The sequence below is a fragment of the Oncorhynchus mykiss genome, chromosome 4, assembly GCF_013265735.2.
Source record: "Oncorhynchus mykiss isolate Arlee chromosome 4, USDA_OmykA_1.1, whole genome shotgun sequence".
NCBI lineage: Eukaryota > Metazoa > Chordata > Actinopteri > Salmoniformes > Salmonidae > Oncorhynchus > Oncorhynchus mykiss.
Genome location: NC_048568.1, coordinates 42,328,055 through 42,347,674, shown reverse-complemented (window position 1 = coordinate 42,347,674; position 19,620 = coordinate 42,328,055). Strand labels below are relative to the sequence as shown.

The 19,620-nt window shown below is 43.6% G+C and overlaps 1 protein-coding gene across 2 annotated transcripts in view; it reads right to left on the bottom strand.

Annotated features, from left to right (window-relative positions):
- Window positions 1–17,933, bottom strand: part of eif2b4 (eukaryotic translation initiation factor 2B, subunit 4 delta) — a 34,613-nt gene extending 16,680 nt beyond the window's left edge. The window contains exons 1-5 of one of the 2 annotated variants that reach the window (XM_036976381.1): window positions 17,735–17,933; window positions 17,239–17,276; window positions 7,542–7,710; window positions 6,745–6,969; window positions 87–169 (exon numbers count right to left, since the gene is read on the bottom strand). In XM_036976381.1, coding sequence (XP_036832276.1) covers window positions 87–169; window positions 6,745–6,969; window positions 7,542–7,710; window positions 17,239–17,276; window positions 17,735–17,756 — 537 coding nt within the window. In that variant the 5' untranslated portion in view covers window positions 17,757–17,933. Of the gene's footprint in view, window positions 1–86; window positions 170–6,744; window positions 6,970–7,541; window positions 7,711–17,238 lie in introns of both variants that reach the window. The other variant, XM_036976380.1, reaches the window with a different exon arrangement.
- Between the last annotated feature and the right edge of the window lie 1,687 nt (window positions 17,934–19,620).

Genomic DNA, 19,620 nt, shown 5'->3' with positions numbered 1-19,620 from the left:
TCTCAGCGGTACTGCTAAATCAGTCAAGCAGTGCCTTGATGAAAACAGAGCAGCACGATGTGGGAGGACAATAACATGCCACAAACCTGTTGTCTCTCCAACTTCTTGGCCAGTCGTTTCACCACTGCAGGGTCGTCCACTTGGACATGCTCAGGAAGTCTCTTCACCACTAACGGGGACAGGAAGCCACAAATGATCGTTGAAAACATACCTACTACAACTGCAGCAATATGTAGAATACTACTGAGGTACCATGTATTCTACTACAGAGGTACCATGTATACTACTACAGAGGTACCATGTATTCTACTACTGAAGTACCATGTATACTACTACTGAGGTACCATGTATACTACTACTGAAGTACCATGTATACTACTACTGAGGTACCATGTATACTACTACTGAAGTACCATGTATACTACAACTGCAGCAATATGTAGAATACTACTCCCTTGTACTCGATTGATGAATTAAGGTCACTATTTGGTAAGGAACTCCCCTCACATTAGACCCTCCATGGAATGTGGAAGTGCCCCCTGGTCACAGCCTGGCCTGAACTAATGAACTGCCCCCTGGTCACAGCCTGAACTAATGAACTGCCCCCTAGTCACAGCCTGGCCTGAACTAATGAACTGCCCCCTAGTCACAGCCTGAACTAATGAACTGCCCCCTAGTCACAGCCTGAACTAATGAACTGCCCCCTGGTCACAGCCTGAACTAATGAACTGCCCCCTGGTCACAGCCTGAACTAATGAACTGCCCCCTGGTCACAGCCTGAACTAATGAACTGCCCCCTGGTCACAGCCTGAACTAATGAACTGCCCCCTAGTCACAGCCTGAACTAATGAACTGCCCCCTAGTCACAGCCTGAACTAATGAACTGCCCCGTAGTCACAGCCTGAACTAATGAACTGCCCCCTAATCACAGCCTGAACTAATGAACTGCCCCCTAGTCACAGCCTGAACTAATGAACTGCCCCCTGGTCACAGCCTGAACTAATGAACTGCCCCCTAGTCACAGCCTGGCCTGAACTAATGAACTGCCCCCTAATCACAGCCTGAACTAATGAACTGCCCCCTAGTCACAGCCTGAACTAATGAACTGCCCCCTGGTCACAGCCTGAACTAATGAACTGCCCCCTAGTCACAGCCTGAACTAATGAACTGCCCCCTGGTCACAGCCTGAACTAATGAACTGCCCCCTAGTCACAGCCTGAACTAATGAACTGCCCCCTAGTCACAGCCTGAACTAATGAACTGCCCCCTGGTCACAGCCTGAACTAATGAACTGCCCCCTGGTCACAGCCTGAACTAATGAACTGCCCCCTAGTCACAGCCTGAACTAATGAACTGCCCCCTAGTCACAGCCTGAACTAATGAACTGCCCCCTAGTCACAGCCTGAACTAATGAACTGCCCCCTAGTCACAGCCTGAACTAATGAACTGCCCCCTAGTCACAGCCTGAACTAATGAACTGCCCCCTAGTCACAGCCTGAACTAATGAACTGCCCCCTGGTCACAGCCTGAACTAATGAACTGCCCCGTAGTCACAGCCTGAACTAATGAACTGCCCCCTAGTCACAGCCTGGCCTGAACTAATGAACTGCCCCCTAATCACAGCCTGAACTAATGAACTGCCCCCTAGTCACAGCCTGAACTAATGAACTGCCCCCTGGTCACAGCCTGAACTAATGAACTGCCCCCTAGTCACAGCCTGAACTAATGAACTGCCCCCTGGTCACAGCCTGAACTAATGAACTGCCCCCTAGTCACAGCCTGAACTAATGAACTGCCCCCTGGTCACAGCCTGAACTAATGAACTGCCCCCTAGTCACAGCCTGAACTAATGAACTGCCCCCTAATCACAGCCTGAACTAATGAACTGCCCCCTGGTCACAGCCTGAACTAATGAACTGCCCCCTGGTCACAGCCTGAACTAATGAACTGCCCCCTGGTCACAGCCTGAACTAATGAACTGCCCCCTAGTCACAGCCTGAACTAATGAACTGCCCCCTAGTCACAGCCTGAACTAATGAACTGCCCCCTGGTCACAGCCTGAACTAATGAACTGCCCCCTAGTCACAGCCTGAACTAATGAACTGCCCCCTGGTCACAGCCTGAACTAATGAACTGCCCCCTAGTCACAGCCTGAACTAATGAACTGCCCCCTGGTCACAGCCTGAACTAATGAACTGCCCCCTGGTCACAGCCTGAACTAATGAACTGCCCCCTAGTCACAGCCTGAACTAATGAACTGCCCCGTAGTCACAGCCTGAACTAATGAACTGCCCCCTAGTCACAGCCTGAACTAATGAACTGCCCCCTAGTCACAGCCTGAACTAATGAACTGCCCCCTGGTCACAGCCTGAACTAATGAACTGCCCCCTAGTCACAGCCTGAACTAATGAACTGCCCCCTAGTCACAGCCTGGCCTGAACTAATGAACTGCCCCCTAGTCACAGCCTGAACTAATGAACTGCCCCCTAGTCACAGCCTGAACTAATGAACTGCCCCCTAGTCACAGCCTGAACTAATGAACTGCCCCCTGGTCACAGCCTGAACTAATGAACTGCCCCCTAGTCACAGCCTGAACTAATGAACTGCCCCCTAGTCACAGCCTGAACTAATGAACTGCCCCCTAGTCACAGCCTGAACTAATGAACTGCCCCCTAGTCACAGCCTGAACTAATGAACTGCCCCCTGGTCACAGCCTGAACTAATGAACTGCCCCCTAGTCACAGCCTGAACTAATGAACTGCCCCCTAATCACAGCCTGAACTAATGAACTGCCCCCTAGTCACAGCCTGAACTAATGAACTGCCCCCTGGTCACAGCCTGAACTAATGAACTGCCCCCTGGTCACAGCCTGGCCTGAACTAATGAACTGCCCCCTAGTCACAGCCTGAACTAATGAACTGCCCCCTAGTCACAGCCTGAACTAATGAACTGCCCCCTAATCACAGCCTGAACTAATGAACTGCCCCCTAGTCACAGCCTGGCCTGAACTAATGAACTGCCCCCTAGTCACAGCCTGAACTAATGAACTGCCCCCTAGTCACAGCCTGGCCTGAACTAATGAACTGCCCCCTAGTCACAGCCTGAACTAATGAACTGCCCCCTAGTCACAGCCTGAACTAATGAACTGCCCCCTAGTCACAGCCTGAACTAATGAACTGCCCCCTAGTCACAGCCTGAACTAATGAACTGCCCCCTGGTCACAGCCTGAACTAATGAACTGCCCCCTAGTCACAGCCTGAACTAATGAACTGCCCCCTGGTCACAGCCTGAACTAATGAACTGCCCCGTAGTCACAGCCTGAACTAATGAACTGCCCCCTAGTCACAGCCTGAACTAATGAACTGCCCCCTAGTCACAGCCTGAACTAATGAACTGCCCCCTAGTCACAGCCTGAACTAATGAACTGCCCCCTAGTCACAGCCTGAACTAATGAACTGCCCCCTAGTCACAGCCTGAACTAATGAACTGCCCCCTAGTCACAGCCTGAACTAATGAACTGCCCCCTAATCACAGCCTGAACTAATGAACTGCCCCCTAGTCACAGCCTGGCCTGAACTAATGAACTGCCCCCTAGTCACAGCCTGAACTAATGAACTGCCCCCTAGTCACAGCCTGAACTAATGAACTGCCCCCTAGTCACAGCCTGAACTAATGAACTGCCCCCGAGTCACAGCCTGAACTAATGAACTGCCCCCTAGTCACAGCCTGAACTAATGAACTGCCCCCTAGTCACAGCCTGAACTAATGAACTGCCCCCTAGTCACAGCCTGGCCTGAACTAATGAACTGCCCCCTAGTCACAGCCTGGCCTGAACTAATGAACTGCCCCCTAGTCACAGCCTGGCCTGAACTAATGAACTGCCCCCTAGTCACAGCCTGAACTAATGAACTGCCCCCTAGTCACAGCCTGAACTAATGAACTGCCCCCGAGTCACAGCCTGAACTAATGAACTGCCCCCTGGTCACAGCCTGAACTAATGAACTGCCCCCTGGTCACAGCCTGAACTAATGAACTGCCCCCTGGTCACAGCCTGAACTAATGAACTGCCCCCTGGTCACAGCCTGAACTAATGAACTGCCCCCTGGTCACAGCCTGAACTAATGAACTGCCCCCTGGTCACAGCCTGAACTAATGAACTGCCCCCTAGTCACAGCCTGAACTAATGAACTGCCCCCGAGTCACAGCCTGAACTAATGAACTGCCCCCTGGTCACAGCCTGAACTAATGAACTGCCCCCTGGTCACAGCCTGAACTAATGAACTGCCCCCTGGTCACAGCCTGAACTAATGAACTGCCCCCTGGTCACAGCCTGAACTAATGAACTGCCCCCTAGTCACAGCCTGAACTAATGAACTGCCCCCTGGTCACAGCCTGAACTAATGAACTGCCCCCTAGTCACAGCCTGAACTAATGAACTGCCCCCTAGTCACAGCCTGAACTAATGAACTGCCCCCTAGTCACAGCCTGAACTAATGAACTGCCCCCTGGTCACAGCCTGAACTAATGAACTGCCCCCTAGTCACAGCCTGAACTAATGAACTGCCCCCTAGTCACAGCCTGAACTAATGAACTGCCCCCTAGTCACAGCCTGAACTAATGAACTGCCCCCTAGTCACAGCCTGAACTAATGAACTGCCCCCTGGTCACAGCCTGAACTAATGAACTGCCCCCTAGTCACAGCCTGGACTAATGAACTGCCCCCTGGTCACAGCCTGGCCTGAACTAATGAACTGCCCCCTAGTCACAGCCTGAACTAATGAACTGTCCCCTAGTCACAGCCTGGCCTGAACTAATGAACTGCCCCCTAGTCACAGCCTGAACTAATGAACTGCCCCCTGGTCACAGCCTGAACTAATGAACTGCCCCCTGGTCACAGCCTGAACTAATGAACTGCCCCCTGGTCACAGCCTGAACTAATGAACTGCCCCCTAGTCACAGCCTGAACTAATGAACTGCCCCCTAGTCACAGCCTGAACTAATGAACTGCCCCCTAGTCACAGCCTGGCCTGAACTAATGAACTGCCCCCTAGTCACAGCCTGAACTAATGAACTGCCCCCTGGTCACAGCCTGAACTAATGAACTGCCCCCTAGTCACAGCCTGAACTAATGAACTGCCCCCTAATCACAGCCTGAACTAATGAACTGCCCCCTAGTCACAGCCTGAACTAATGAACTGCCCCCTGGTCACAGCCTGAACTAATGAACTGCCCCCTGGTCACAGCCTGAACTAATGAACTGCCCCCTGGTCACAGCCTGAACTAATGAACTGCCCCCTAGTCACAGCCTGAACTAATGAACTGCCCCCTAATCACAGCCTGAACTAATGAACTGCCCCCTAATCACAGCCTGAACTAATGAACTGCCCCCTAGTCACAGCCTGAACTAATGAACTGCCCCGTAGTCACAGCCTGGCCTGAACTAATGAACTGCCCCCTAGTCACAGCCTGAACTAATGAACTGCCCCCTAGTCACAGCCTGAACTAATGAACTGCCCCCTAGTCACAGCCTGGCCTGAACTAATGAACTGCCCCCTAGTCACAGCCTGAACTAATGAACTGCCCCCTAATCACAGCCTGAACTAATGAACTGCCCCGTAGTCACAGCCTGGCCTGAACTAATGAACTGCCCCCTAGTCACAGCCTGAACTAATGAACTGCCCCCTAGTCACAGCCTGAACTAATGAACTGCCCCCTGGTCACAGCCTGAACTAATGAACTGCCCCCTGGTCACAGCCTGAACTAATGAACTGCCCCCTAGTCACAGCCTGAACTAATGAACTGCCCCCTGGTCACAGCCTGAACTAATGAACTGCCCCCTGGTCACAGCCTGAACTAATGAACTGCCCCCTAGTCACAGCCTGGACTAATGAACTGCCCCCTGGTCACAGCCTGAACTAATGAACTGCCCCCTAGTCACAGCCTGAACTAATGAACTGCCCCCTGGTCACAGCCTGAACTAATGAACTGCCCCCTAGTCACAGCCTGAACTAATGAACTGCCCCCTAGTCACAGCCTGGCCTGAACTAATGAACTGCCCCCTAGTCACAGCCTGAACTAATGAACTGCCCCCTAATCACAGCCTGAACTAATGAACTGCCCCCTAATCACAGCCTGAACTAATGAACTGCCCCGTAGTCACAGCCTGAACTAATGAACTGCCCCCTAGTCACAGCCTGAACTAATGAACTGCCCCCTAGTCACAGCCTGGCTTGAACTAATGAACTGCCCCCTAGTCACAGCCTGAACTAATGAACTGCCCCCTAGTCACAGCCTGAACTAATGAACTGCCCCCTAGTCACAGCCTGGCTTGAACTAATGAACTGCCCCCTAGTCACAGCCTGAACTAATGAACTGCCCCCTAATCACAGCCTGAACTAATGAACTGCCCCCTAGTCACAGCCTGGCCTGAACTAATGAACTGCCCCCTAGTCACAGCCTGAACTAATGAACTGCCCCCGAGTCACAGCCTGGCCTGAACTAATGAACTGCCCCCTAGTCATAGCCTGGCCTGGCATGAACAAATTTGTTTTTGCGTGGGTGGGATGGGGGGGGGGGGGGGTTGTTATTCTATGGATGTTGTATCAATTGACTACGTATTTACCAATATGTGGAAGCAGCAGAACTCAAATTGTCAAATTTCCCCTCTGAAACAAAGTTTATCAAATGATACATCCTAAATCAACAAGGTGCTCCAGAGGTCCACCGGGGGGGGAGCTGTTGTACCTGGGTTTAGTTCACTGAGAGGGACTTTGGTCTTGATGCCGGAGGACGAGGAGCCTGGCTGTTTAGCGGCCCTGTCAGTCTCCTGCCTGGCTCTCCTCTCTGCCTTCAGCTCAGCTTTGCTCTTGGCTGGCTTGTCTGCCGGGGAGGGGGCGGGAGAGGAGTGGAAGGGAGCTGAGGCAGGCACAGGTATTGGTGCAGAGGCAGGGGCAGGCAATGCTGAGGGAGCTGGGGAGACAGACAGACTAGGTGAACGGACCAATGAAGTGGATGGAGGAACATGAATGATAGGTAAATAGACCAATGACAAAGCTACCAGTTTATGAAAATTAGTAAAACAACTAACAACTAACTGAAAATGACAGAAATGCTAACTTGCTGTAGGTCATGTAAGTGTTCCTTCCATGCAATATGCTTTGGGGACTTCACTGGACAAAGGTTGCCCTCCGGTTTTGTGATGAAACAAATGTTTGTTTGAATTTATTCTAAAACCTTTTTCAATGTGCCATTTCTGGCTCTGGACAACATGACAGGAAAATCTTTAAATGTATTTGTTTTTCAAAGATATTTAAAAATGATACAATCAGACCTTTGTCTGAATGTTCAATAAATTCCCAGGTTTTCCAGAAATCCTGGTTGAAGAATCCAGATGTCCTGATTATTCCCTCCTGAGTCCAGGAAACCTTCAAACCAGGATTTCAGGAAAACCAGGAATCCTAATCAGACCCACTCTGATGATGGTGCAAAACCATTTGACATGATGATATCAATAAGCATTAGACCAGGCTAGAACACCACACCTTTCTGTGTTGCCACAGGTGGTGGTGGTGGCAACAGGGAGACAGGCGTCTCGTCCTTCTCTGTTTCTGACGGGCCCTTTTCATTCTTCCTTTCCTTATGTTTCTTCTGTTGTTTCTTCTGTTTCCTCAGACGTTGCTTCTCCTCTTTGGTCAACTCCTTCCCTTCATTCTAGTAGGGGGGGGGGGAGTGAAAGGGGAAATTCAGTTGAATTCAAATCACTTTTTTGACAGTATCCCTTTTGATTTAAACACAACTTTCCATACATGTTTGGGTCAGTAGTTATATACAGGGTCAGTAGCTATATACAGGGACAGTAGTTATATACAGGGTCAGTAGCTATATACAGGGTCAGTAGCTATATACAGGGTCAGTAGCTATATACAGGGTCAGTAGCTATATACAGGGTCAGTAGTTATATACAGGGTCAGTAGCTATATACAGGGTCAGTAGTTATATACAGGGTCAGTAGTTATATACAGGGTCGGTAGCTATATACAGGGTCAGTAGCTATATACAGGGTCAGTAGCTATATACAGGGTCAGTAGTTATATACAGGGTCAGTAGTTATATACAGGGTCAGTAGTTATATACAGGGTCAGTAGCTATATACAGGGTCAATAGTTATATACAGGGTCAGTAGTTATATACAGGGTCAGTAGCTATATACAGGGTCAATAGTTATATACAGGGTCAGTAGTTATATACAGGGTCAGTAGTTATATACAGGGTCAGTAGTTATATACAGGGTCAGTAGTTATATACAGGGTCAGTAGTTATATACAGGGTCAGTAGTTATATACAGGGTCAGTAGTTATATACAGGGTCAGTAGTTATATACAGGGTCAGTAGTTATATACAGGGTCAGTAGTTATATACAGGGTCAGTAGTTATATACAGGGTCAGTAGCTATATACAGGGTCAGTAGTTATATACAGGGTCAGTAGTTATATACAGGGTCAGTAGTTATATACAGGGTCAGTAGCTATATACAGGGTCAGTAGTTATATACAGGGTCAGTAGTTATATACAGGGTCAGTAGTTATATACAGGGTCAGTAGCTATATACAGGGTCAGTAGTTATATACAGGGTCAGTAGTTAAATACAGGGTCAGTAGTTATATACAGGGTCAGTAGTTATATACAGGGTCAGTAGCTATATACAGGGTCAGTAGCTATATACAGGGTCAGTAGTTATATACAGGGTCAGTAGCTATATACAGGGTCAGTAGTTAAATACAGGGTCAGTAGTTATATACAGGGTCAGTAGTTATATACAGGGTCAGTAGTTATATACAGGGTCAGTAGCTATATACAGGGTCAGTAGCTATATACAGGGTCAGTAGTTATATACAGGGTCAGTAGCTATATACAGGGTCAGTAGTTAAATACAGGGTCAGTAGTTATATACAGGGTCAGTAGCTATATACAGGGTCTGTAGTTATATACAGGGTCAGTAGTTATATACAGGGTCAGTAGTTAAATACAGGGTCAGTAGTTATATACAGGGTCAGTAGTTATATACAGGGTCAGTAGTTATATACAGGGTCAGTAGTTATATACAGGGTCAGTAGTTATATACAGGGTCAGTAGTTATATACAGGGTCAGTAGTTAAATACAGGGTCAGTAGTTATATAAAGGGTCAGTAGCTATATACAGGGTCAGTAGTTATATACAGGGTCAGAAGTTATATACAGGGTCTGTAGCTATATACAGGGTCTGTAGTTATATACAGGGTCAGTAGTTATATACAGGGTCTGTAGTTATATACAGGGTCTGTAGTTCTATACAGGGTCAGTAGTTCTATACAGGGTCTGTGGCTATATACAGGGTCTGTAGCTATATACAGGGTCAGTAGTTATATACAGGGTCAGTACCAGGGTCAGTAGCTATATACAGGGTCAGTAGTTATATACAGGGTCAGTAGTTATATACAGGGACAGTACCAGGGTCAGTAGCTATATACAGGGTCAGTAGTTATATACAGGGACAGTACCAGGGTCAGTAGTTATATACAGGGTCAGTAGTTATATACAGGGTCAGTAGTTATATACAGGGTCAGTAGTTATATACAGGGACAGTACCAGGGTCAGTAGCTATATACAGGGTCAGTAGTTATATACAGGGACAGTACCAGGGTCAGTAGCTATATACAGGGTCAGTAGCTATATACAGGGTCAGTAGTTATATACAGGGTCAGTAGTTATATACAGGGACAGTAGTTATATACAGGGTCAGTAGTTATATACAGGGACAGTACCAGGGTCAGTAGCTATATACGGGGTCAGTAGTTATATACAGGGACAGTACCAGGGTCAGTAGCTATATACAGGGTCAGTAGTTATATACAGGGTCAGTAGTTATATACAGGGTCAGTAGTTATATACAGGGTCAGTAGTTATATACAGGGTCAGTAGTTATATACAGGGTCAGTAGCTATATACAGGGTCAGTAGCTATATACAGGGTCAGTAGTTATATACAGGGTCAGTAGTTATATACAGGGACAGTACCAGGGTCAGTAGCTATATACAGGGTCAGTAGTTATATACAGGGTCAGTAGTTATATACAGGGTCAGTAGTTATATACAGGGTCAGTAGTTATATACAGGGTCAGTAGTTATATACAGGGTCAGTAGTTATATACAGGGTCAGTAGCTATATACAGGGTCAGTAGTTATATACAGGGTCAGTAGCTATATACAGGGTCAGTAGTTATATACAGGGTCAGTAGTTATATACAGGGTCAGTAGTTATATACAGGGTCAGTAGTTATATACAGGGACAGTTCCAGGGTCAATAGTTATATACAGGGTCAGTAGTTATATACAGGGTCAGTAGTTATATACAGGGTCAGTAGCTATATACAGGGTCAATAGTTATATACAGGGTCAGTAGTTATATACAGGGTCAGTGGCTATATACAGGGTCAATAGTTATATACAGGGTCAGTAGTTATATACAGGGTCAGTAGTTATATACAGGGTCAGTAGCTATATACAGGGTCAATAGTTATATACAGGGTCAGTAGTTATATACAGGGTCAGTAGCTATATACAGGGTCAATAGTTATATACAGGGTCAGTAGTTATATACAGGGTCAGTAGTTATATACAGGGTCAGTAGTTATATACAGGGTCAGTAGCTATATACAGGGTCAGTAGTTATATACAGGGTCAGTAGTTATATACAGGGTCAGTAGTTATATACAGGGTCAGTAGTTATATACAGGGTCAGTAGCTATATACAGGGTCAGTAGCTATATACAGGGTCAGTAGTTATATACAGGGTCAGTAGTTATATACAGGGTCAGTAGTTATATACAGGGTCAGTAGTTATATACAGGGTCAGTAGTTATATACAGGGTCAGTAGTTATATACAGGGTCAGTAGTTATATACAGGGTCAGTAGTTATATACAGGGTCAGTAGCTATATACAGGGTCAGTAGTTATATACAGGGTCAGTAGTTATATACAGGGTCAGTAGTTATATACAGGGTCAGTAGTTATATACAGGGTCAGTAGCTATATACAGGGTCAGTAGTTATATACAGGGTCAGTAGTTATATACAGGGTCAGTAGTTATATACAGGGTCAGTAGCTATATACAGGGTCAGTAGTTATATACAGGGTCAGTAGTTAAATACAGGGTCAGTAGTTATATACAGGGTCAGTAGTTATATACAGGGTCAGTAGCTATATACAGGGTCAGTAGCTATATACAGGTTCAGTAGTTATATACAGGGTCAGTAGCTATATACAGGGTCAGTAGTTAAATACAGGGTCAGTAGTTATATACAGGGTCAGTAGCTATATACAGGGTCTGTAGTTATATACAGGGTCAGTAGTTATATACAGGGTCAGTAGTTAAATACAGGGTCAGTAGTTATATACAGGGTCAGTAGTTATATACAGGGTCAGTAGTTATATACAGGGTCAGTAGTTATATACAGGGTCAGTAGTTATATACAGGGTCAGTAGTTAAATACAGGGTCAGTAGTTATATAAAGGGTCAGTAGCTATATACAGGGTCAGTAGTTATATACAGGGTCAGAAGTTATATACAGGGTCTGTAGCTATATACAGGGTCTGTAGTTATATACAGGGTCAGTAGTTATATACAGGGTCTGTAGTTATATACAGGGTCAGTAGTTCTATACAGGGTCTGTGGCTATATACAGGGTCTGTAGCTATATACAGGGTCAGTAGTTATATACAGGGACAGTACCAGGGTCAGTAGCTATATACAGGGTCAGTAGTTATATACAGGGTCAGTAGTTATATACAGGGACAGTACCAGGGTCAGTAGCTATATACAGGGTCAGTAGTTATATACAGGGACAGTACCAGGGTCAGTAGCTATATACAGGGTCAGTAGCTATATACAGGGTCAGTAGTTATATACAGGGTCAGTAGTTATATACAGGGACAGTAGTTATATACAGGGTCAGTAGTTATATACAGGGTCAGTAGCTATATACAGGGTCAGTAGTTATATACAGGGTCAGTAGTTATATACAGGGTCAGTAGTTATATACAGGGTCAGTAGTTATATACAGGGACAGTTCCAGGGTCAGTAGCTATATACAGGGTCAGTAGTTATATACAGGGTCAGTAGTTATATACAGGGTCAGTAGTTATATACAGGGTCAGTAGCTATATACAGGGTCAGTAGCTATATACAGGGTCAGTAGTTATATACAGTGTCAGTAGCTATATACAGGGTCAGTAGTTATATACAGGGTCAGTAGCTATATACAGGCTCAGTAGCTATATACAGGGTCAGTAGCTATATACAGGGTCAGTAGCTATATACAGGGTCAGTAGTTATATACAGGGTCAGTAGTTATATACAGGGTCAGTAGCTATATACAGGGTCAGTAGCTATATACAGGGTCAGTAGCTATATACAGGGTCAGTAGTTCTATACAGGGTCAGTAGTTATATACAGGGTCAGTAGTTATATACAGGGTCAGTAGTTATATACAGGGTCAGTAGCTATATACAGGGTCAGTAGCTATATACAGGGTCAGTAGCTATATACAGGGTCAGTAGTTATATACAGGGTCAGTAGTTATATACAGGGTCAGTAGCTATATACAGGGTCAGTAGTTATATACAGGGTCAGTAGTTATATACAGGGTCAGTAGTTATATACAGGGTCAGTAGTTATATACAGGGTCAGTAGTTATATACAGGGTCAGTAGCTATATACAGAGTCAGTAGTTATATATAGGGTCAGTAGTTATATACAGGGTCAATAGCTATATACAGGGTCAGTAGTTATATACAGGGTCAGTAGTTATATACAGGGTCAGGAGTTATATACAGGGACAGTTCCAGGGTCAGTAGCTATATACAGGGTCAGTAGTTATATACAGGGTCAGTAGCTATATACAGGGTCAGTAGCTATATACAGGGTCAGTAGCTATATACAGGGTCAATAGCTATATACAGGGTCAGTAGCTATATACAGGGTCAGTAGCTATATACAGGGTCAGTAGTTATATACAGGGTCAGTAGCTATATACAGGGTCAGTAGCTATATACAGGGTCAGTAGCTATATACAGGGTCAGTAGCTATATACAGGGTCAGTAGTTATATACAGGGTCAGTAGTTATATACAGGGTCAGTAGTTATATACAGGGTCAGTAGCTATATACAGGGTCAATAGCTATATACAGGGTCAGTAGCTATATACAGGGTCAGTAGCTATATACAGGGTCAGTAGTTATATACAGGGTCAGTAGCTATATACAGGGTCAGTAGCTATATACAGGGTCAGTAGCTATATACAGGGTCAGTAGCTATATACAGGGTCAGTAGTTATATACAGGGTCAGTAGTTATATACAGGGTCAGTAGTTATATACAGGGACAGTAGCTATATACAGGGTCAGTAGCTATATACAGGGTCAGTAGTTCTATACAGGGTCAGTAGTTATATACAGGGTCAGTAGTTATATACAGGGTCAGTAGTTATATACAGGGTCAGTAGCTATATACAGGGTCAGTAGCTATATACAGGGTCAGTAGCTATATACAGGGTCAGTAGTTATATACAGGATCAGTAGTTATATACAGGGTCAGTAGCTATATACAGGGTCAGTAGTTATATACAGGGTCAGTAGTTATATACAGGGTCAGTAGTTATATACAGGGTCAGTAGTTATATACAGGGTCAGTAGCTATATACAGGGTCAGTAGCTATATACAGGGTCAGTAGTTATATACAGTGTCAGTAGCTATATACAGGGTCAGTAGTTATATACAGGGTCAGTAGCTATATACAGGCTCAGTAGCTATATACAGGGTCAGTAGCTATATACAGGGTCAGTAGCTATATACAGGGTCAGTAGTTATATACAGGGTCAGTAGTTATATACAGGGTCAGTAGTTATATACAGGGTCAGTAGTTATATACAGGGACAGTAGCTATATACAGGGTCAGTAGCTATATACAGGGTCAGTAGTTCTATACAGGGTCAGTAGTTATATACAGGGTCAGTAGTTATATACAGGGTCAGTAGTTATATACAGGGTCAGTAGCTATATACAGGGTCAGTAGCTATATACAGGGTCAGTAGCTATACACAGGGTCAGTAGTTATATACAGGGTCAGTAGTTATATACAGGGTCAGTAGCTATATACAGGGTCAGTAGCTATATACAGGGTCAGTAGCTATATACGGGGTCAGTAGCTATATACAGGGTCAGTAGCTATATACAGGGTCAGTAGTTATATACAGGGTCAGTAGCTATATACAGGGTCAGTAGCTATATACAGGGTCAGTAGCTATATACAGGGTCAGTAGTTATATACAGGGTCAGTAGCTATATACAGGGTCAGTAGCTATATACAGGGTCAGTAGCTATATACAGGGTCAGTAGTTATATACAGGGTCAGTAGCTATATACAGGGTCAGTAGTTATATACAGGGACAGTAGCTATATACAGGGTCAGTAGCTATATACAGGGACAGTTCCAGGGTCAGTAGTTATATACAGGGTCAGCTCTAACCAGAATAGAAAGAGGAGTGGGAGGCCCCGGTGCACAACTGAGAAAGAGGACAAGTACAATAGTGTCTAGTTTGAGAAACAGACGCCTCACAAGTCCTCAACTGGCAGCTTCATTAAATATCAAAAATAGTCCACCACCCAAAGGACATCCAGCCAACTTGACACAACTGTGGGAAGCATTGGAGTCGACATGAGACCAGCATCCCTGTGAAACGCTTTTCAACACCTTGTGGAGTCCATGTCCTGACGATTTTAACCTGTTCTGAGGGCAAAAGGGGGCTGCAACTCAATATTAGGAAGGTGTTCCTAATGTTTTGTCCACTCAGTGTAGATTTAATTAGATACGACAAAATAATTCTATATCTTAAATTTAGGATGACAGTAAAATGAAGCAAACGCACAGATATTTTCAATACTCACACATATTTCTCACTAGTTAAACCATTGATATATCTATTTTATTTTTAATTGCTCCTAAGCCAGTCGATACGGACCCAGCCCTTGATCCTGACTCCGTTTTTGTACGGTTGAGTTTCGTTAAAAGCCCCCAAACGCTCGGTCCGAACATTAACACGCATCGCTTGCGCTACGGTTTTGGAAGCATAAACACCCAGATGTAAAAAAAATAATACTTTTTTTTAATAAAAAAATAAATATTAAATGAGGTCAAATTGATACACACCTTTATATATGGGTTAGCTGCCCGAAGTCACGAAAACGATGCGCCTGTTTTTAAAATGGGGCAGAAGTCTGAGTTTTTGTGAGTCTGGACCGGCCAGATGGCTTCCAACGATGACTAGACACTGCCATGTGGAGAATCGTAAGCGACTCGTTTCATCTTGTTCTCGATACCACGTCTTGTTTGAGGTGTTTTGACTCATTTCATTTCAACGCTAATATGGCAACAACAACAAAAAATACACTAGCGAGCTAACTAACCAACTGTAACAATGTATTTGAGAGACAACAAGTGGTCATTTTGCAAATGTATTTATGTTTTCAATAGACATTTGGAGACGCAATATAGTTTACATGTTGTCAACAATCTAAGCAAAACCCCTTCCGTTCTGCATGATTCGGTCTTGTTGCTAAACAAACCAGGGTTATAGTGTTCCCACATGCCATATCACTTGTTTTTACAGAAGACAGAAAGACAAGACATACGTGGCCACCTGTGCTAACTTGCTATCTAAAAAATAAAATTTAAAAATGAAGCACATTTTTGTGCAGTTTTCATGTGTTGCTCGCCATGCTGTGTGTTCATGTGTTGCTCGCCATGCTGTGTTTTCATGTTTTCATGTGTTGCTCGCCATGCTATGTGTTTGTGTGTTGCTCGCCATGCTGTGTTTTCGTGTGTTGCTCGCCATGCTGTGTGTTCATGTGTTGCTCGCCATGCTGTGTTTTCATGTGTTGCTCGCCATGCTGTGTTTTCATGTGTTGCTCGCCATACTGTGTTTTCATGTGTTGCTCGCCATGCTGTGTTTTCATGTGTTGCTCGCCATGCTGTGTTTTCATGTGTTGCTCGCCATGCTGTGTGTTCATGTGTTGCTCGCCATGCTGTGTGTTCATGTGTTGCTCGTCGTCTTAGGTCTCTATGTTGTCGTCCTAGGTCTCTATGTCGTCGTCTTAGGTCTCTGTGTTGTCGTCCTAGGTCTCTATGTCGTCGTCTTAGGTCTCTATGTCGTGTTGTCTCTCTTGTCGTGATATTTAAAAATGTATTTTTCTATCCCCAGTCCCCGCAGGAGGCCTTTTGCCTTCTGGTAGGCCGTCATTGTAAATAAGAAATTGTTCTTAACTGACTTGTCTAGTTAATTTAAAGGTTAAATATTATATATGTTTTTAATGTAAATATGTAGCATGCTCGGAACACCGGTGTGTGAGAGGTGGTTGCCGAGAGGTTGCTAGATCAAATCCCTGAGATGACAAGGTACAAAATATGTTGTTCTGCCCCCTGAACAAGGCAGTTAACCCACTGTTCCTAGGTCGTCATTGAAAATAAGAATTTGTTCTTAACCGACTAAATAAAGGTAAAATAAAAAAGTATTTAAAATAAATAAATAAATAATGTAATATCTGAAACTCTACATATGGAGAAGAACGGTTTTCAAGATAATACCGACCCTTACGCTTGTTTACACTGAGCTGCACTAGGGTATGAACACGCTGAGAAGCCGGCGCTAGACATGGGTCAGGAAAACGTACCTCAATGCATGCCACCATACTCCAAATTTGATCCACACATTTGAGAAGATTGAAATACTGCAAGTTTTTTTTCTCCAGAAAACGAACCTTTTCGTCCTCATGCTCGCTAACAGTAGCCACCTCAGCCATTTTGGAATGGCACCAATCAGCTCATGACACTGGCAAATCCCATCCCTGCATGTTCTTCGACCCATATCTAAAACGCCCGCCACTATGGTTTCTTAATGTAACCTTGATTGCGTTCCAACCCCAGTGCAAGCCCAGTGTAAACAAGTGTAAAAGGCACGGCCAGAATGAACTCCCCCAAGCACAATTGAACCAGGCGCTCTATAGTAGGGGCGTCCATAGAGGAGGTCTGTGCATCACCCTCCTCTAAAGTGACGCGACATATTGTATAAGAAATATCAATGTCATGTCGTTTTGTTCTCGGATTTAAAATCATTCGGTACATTGTCTCGGTGTTTTGAAAATACTTACTTTTGAGCGTGCGATATCATCTTTGTTGCCAGGGCCATCTGTAAGGGCGATGAATACAGTGTGGTGATGAGGATGACACAGGACTGTAAAAGTTACTCCTGCATGCAGCTGGGACAATGCTCTCTTCATCTGACTAGCAAGCCATGTCCTAGTTAAACAGCGATATCTTACAGGAGAACTAACTATAACACTTTTACTAGGGGTGTTGTTTTAAAGAAATCTTTATATTTAAAAAAAAATGTTGGCTCATGAATCAATGTAAATGACACAACATTCTTCAGTAACATGAAGCTACCATCACTTCTCAGGCTAGTTAGTTAGCCCGCAATGCTACCCACAATGACTGGTGTAGCTAGTTAACATTTACTGTAAAGGTCACACAAGCTGACACGTCAGGTTTTATTCCGTGATATTTCAACCAGAGTTGTAGCGATAGTCGATGTATCTTTTTTTTTTTGTTAAGTGTTTTGACAGCTGTCATTGTTTTCAGACTCACCCGGTTCTCCACAGTCTGCCATGTTTCCGATAGTTTCAGCAGGAAATACACGTCTGAATTAGTGCGGAGGAAATAGACAGCGCCCTCTTGCGGTTGAAGTTGACGGGTTTCACAAGCAACTACAAATGAGGTATTTGTTGACGGCATTTTCATTATTTTTTATAAACTGTCACTCATCGGTCTTCCCCGTATTCATGTATTCACAGACAGTAGCGTAAAGTACTTTAAATCAAGTTGTAGAAACATCTCAAGGATGATCAATGGAAACAGGATGCACCTGAGCTCAATTTCGAATCACATATCAAAGGGTCTGAATACTTATGTAAATAAGTTATTTCTGTTTTTATTTGTAATAAATGTACAAAAAAAAAAAACTGTTTTTGCTTTGTCATTATGGGGTATTGTGATGTCACTATGGGGTATTGTGATGTCATTATGGGGTATTGTGATGTCACTATGGGGTATTGTGATGTCACTATGGGGTAATGTGTGTAGATTGCTGAGGATTTTATTTTATACATTTTAGAATAAGGCTGTAACGTTACAAAATGTGGAAAAAGTCAAAGGGTCTGAATACTTTCCCGACGGCGCTGTGTTATATATATATATATATATATATATATATATATATATATGTAACATAAAGATTTACAAAAAAATATTTATGGGTGATTGGAAATTATGCAGACAATTACATCTATCTGTAATATTAAATCTGATCTACCCCCTAAAATAAAAAATAAACTCCAATGTTATCATTACTAGCAGCATTAGAGTTAAATTGTTAGGACCTACGTTAGCTATGTTGAAATGGGAGATAAACCATTTATATTTTGAATGTTTGTGATGTTGGTTATTTCTGTTGTATTAGATGTGTAAAATGTAAAACAATGAAGGATGTGAAAAACATTAATTACACAAATGTATAAAGATCTTATTTTAGACCTACGAGTAGTGTTCAAATAGTTACTGATATTATAATTACTAGTTATAATTAATTATAATTACCAATGTGGAACTCAAACTTCATGTAGTTTGTTAGCTTAGGGGCAACTTCTATTAATTCCCAATTCCTACTTGGTATTACCAGCATCCATTTGTAAATATAGCTTAAATTTAGATAAGCTATAGAGATATAGTATGATAAATGTTTATAAATATATAAAACCCTACTAAATGTGTTTAGTAATTTAATAAAATACTGTAGCTATCTATCTATGACCAAAAGGAGTCCCCTTCATATTTCTAGATTTTATTTTCATATCACGACAACTTAATGCAAACATCAGAGATAAAAGCACAATCACATCTTTTAATTCTTTATTTTTCAAGCACAACAATAAACAAGACCGAAACATACAGTATGAAAAGGGAATCCATAGTGTACAAAATGTTGTCCATTTTACACCTGATTTATGGAGACACAAAAACACATTAACACCTGATTTATGGAGACACAAAAACACATTAACACCTGATTTATGGAGACACAGAAACACATTAACACCTGATTTATGGAGACACAAAAACACATTAACACCTGATTTATGGAGACACAAAAACACATTAACACCTGATTTATGGAGACACAAAAACACAATGACACCTGATTTATGGAGACACAAAAACACATTAACACCTGATTTATGGAGACACAAAAACACAATGACACCTGATTTATGGAGACACAAAAACACATTAACACCTGATTTATGGAGACACAAAACACATTAACACCTGATTTATGGAGACACAAAAACACAATGACACCTGATTTATGGAGACACAAAAACACATTAACAACTGATTTATGGAGACACAAAAACACAATGACACCTGATTTATGGAGACACAAAAACACATTAACACCTGATTTATGGAGACAC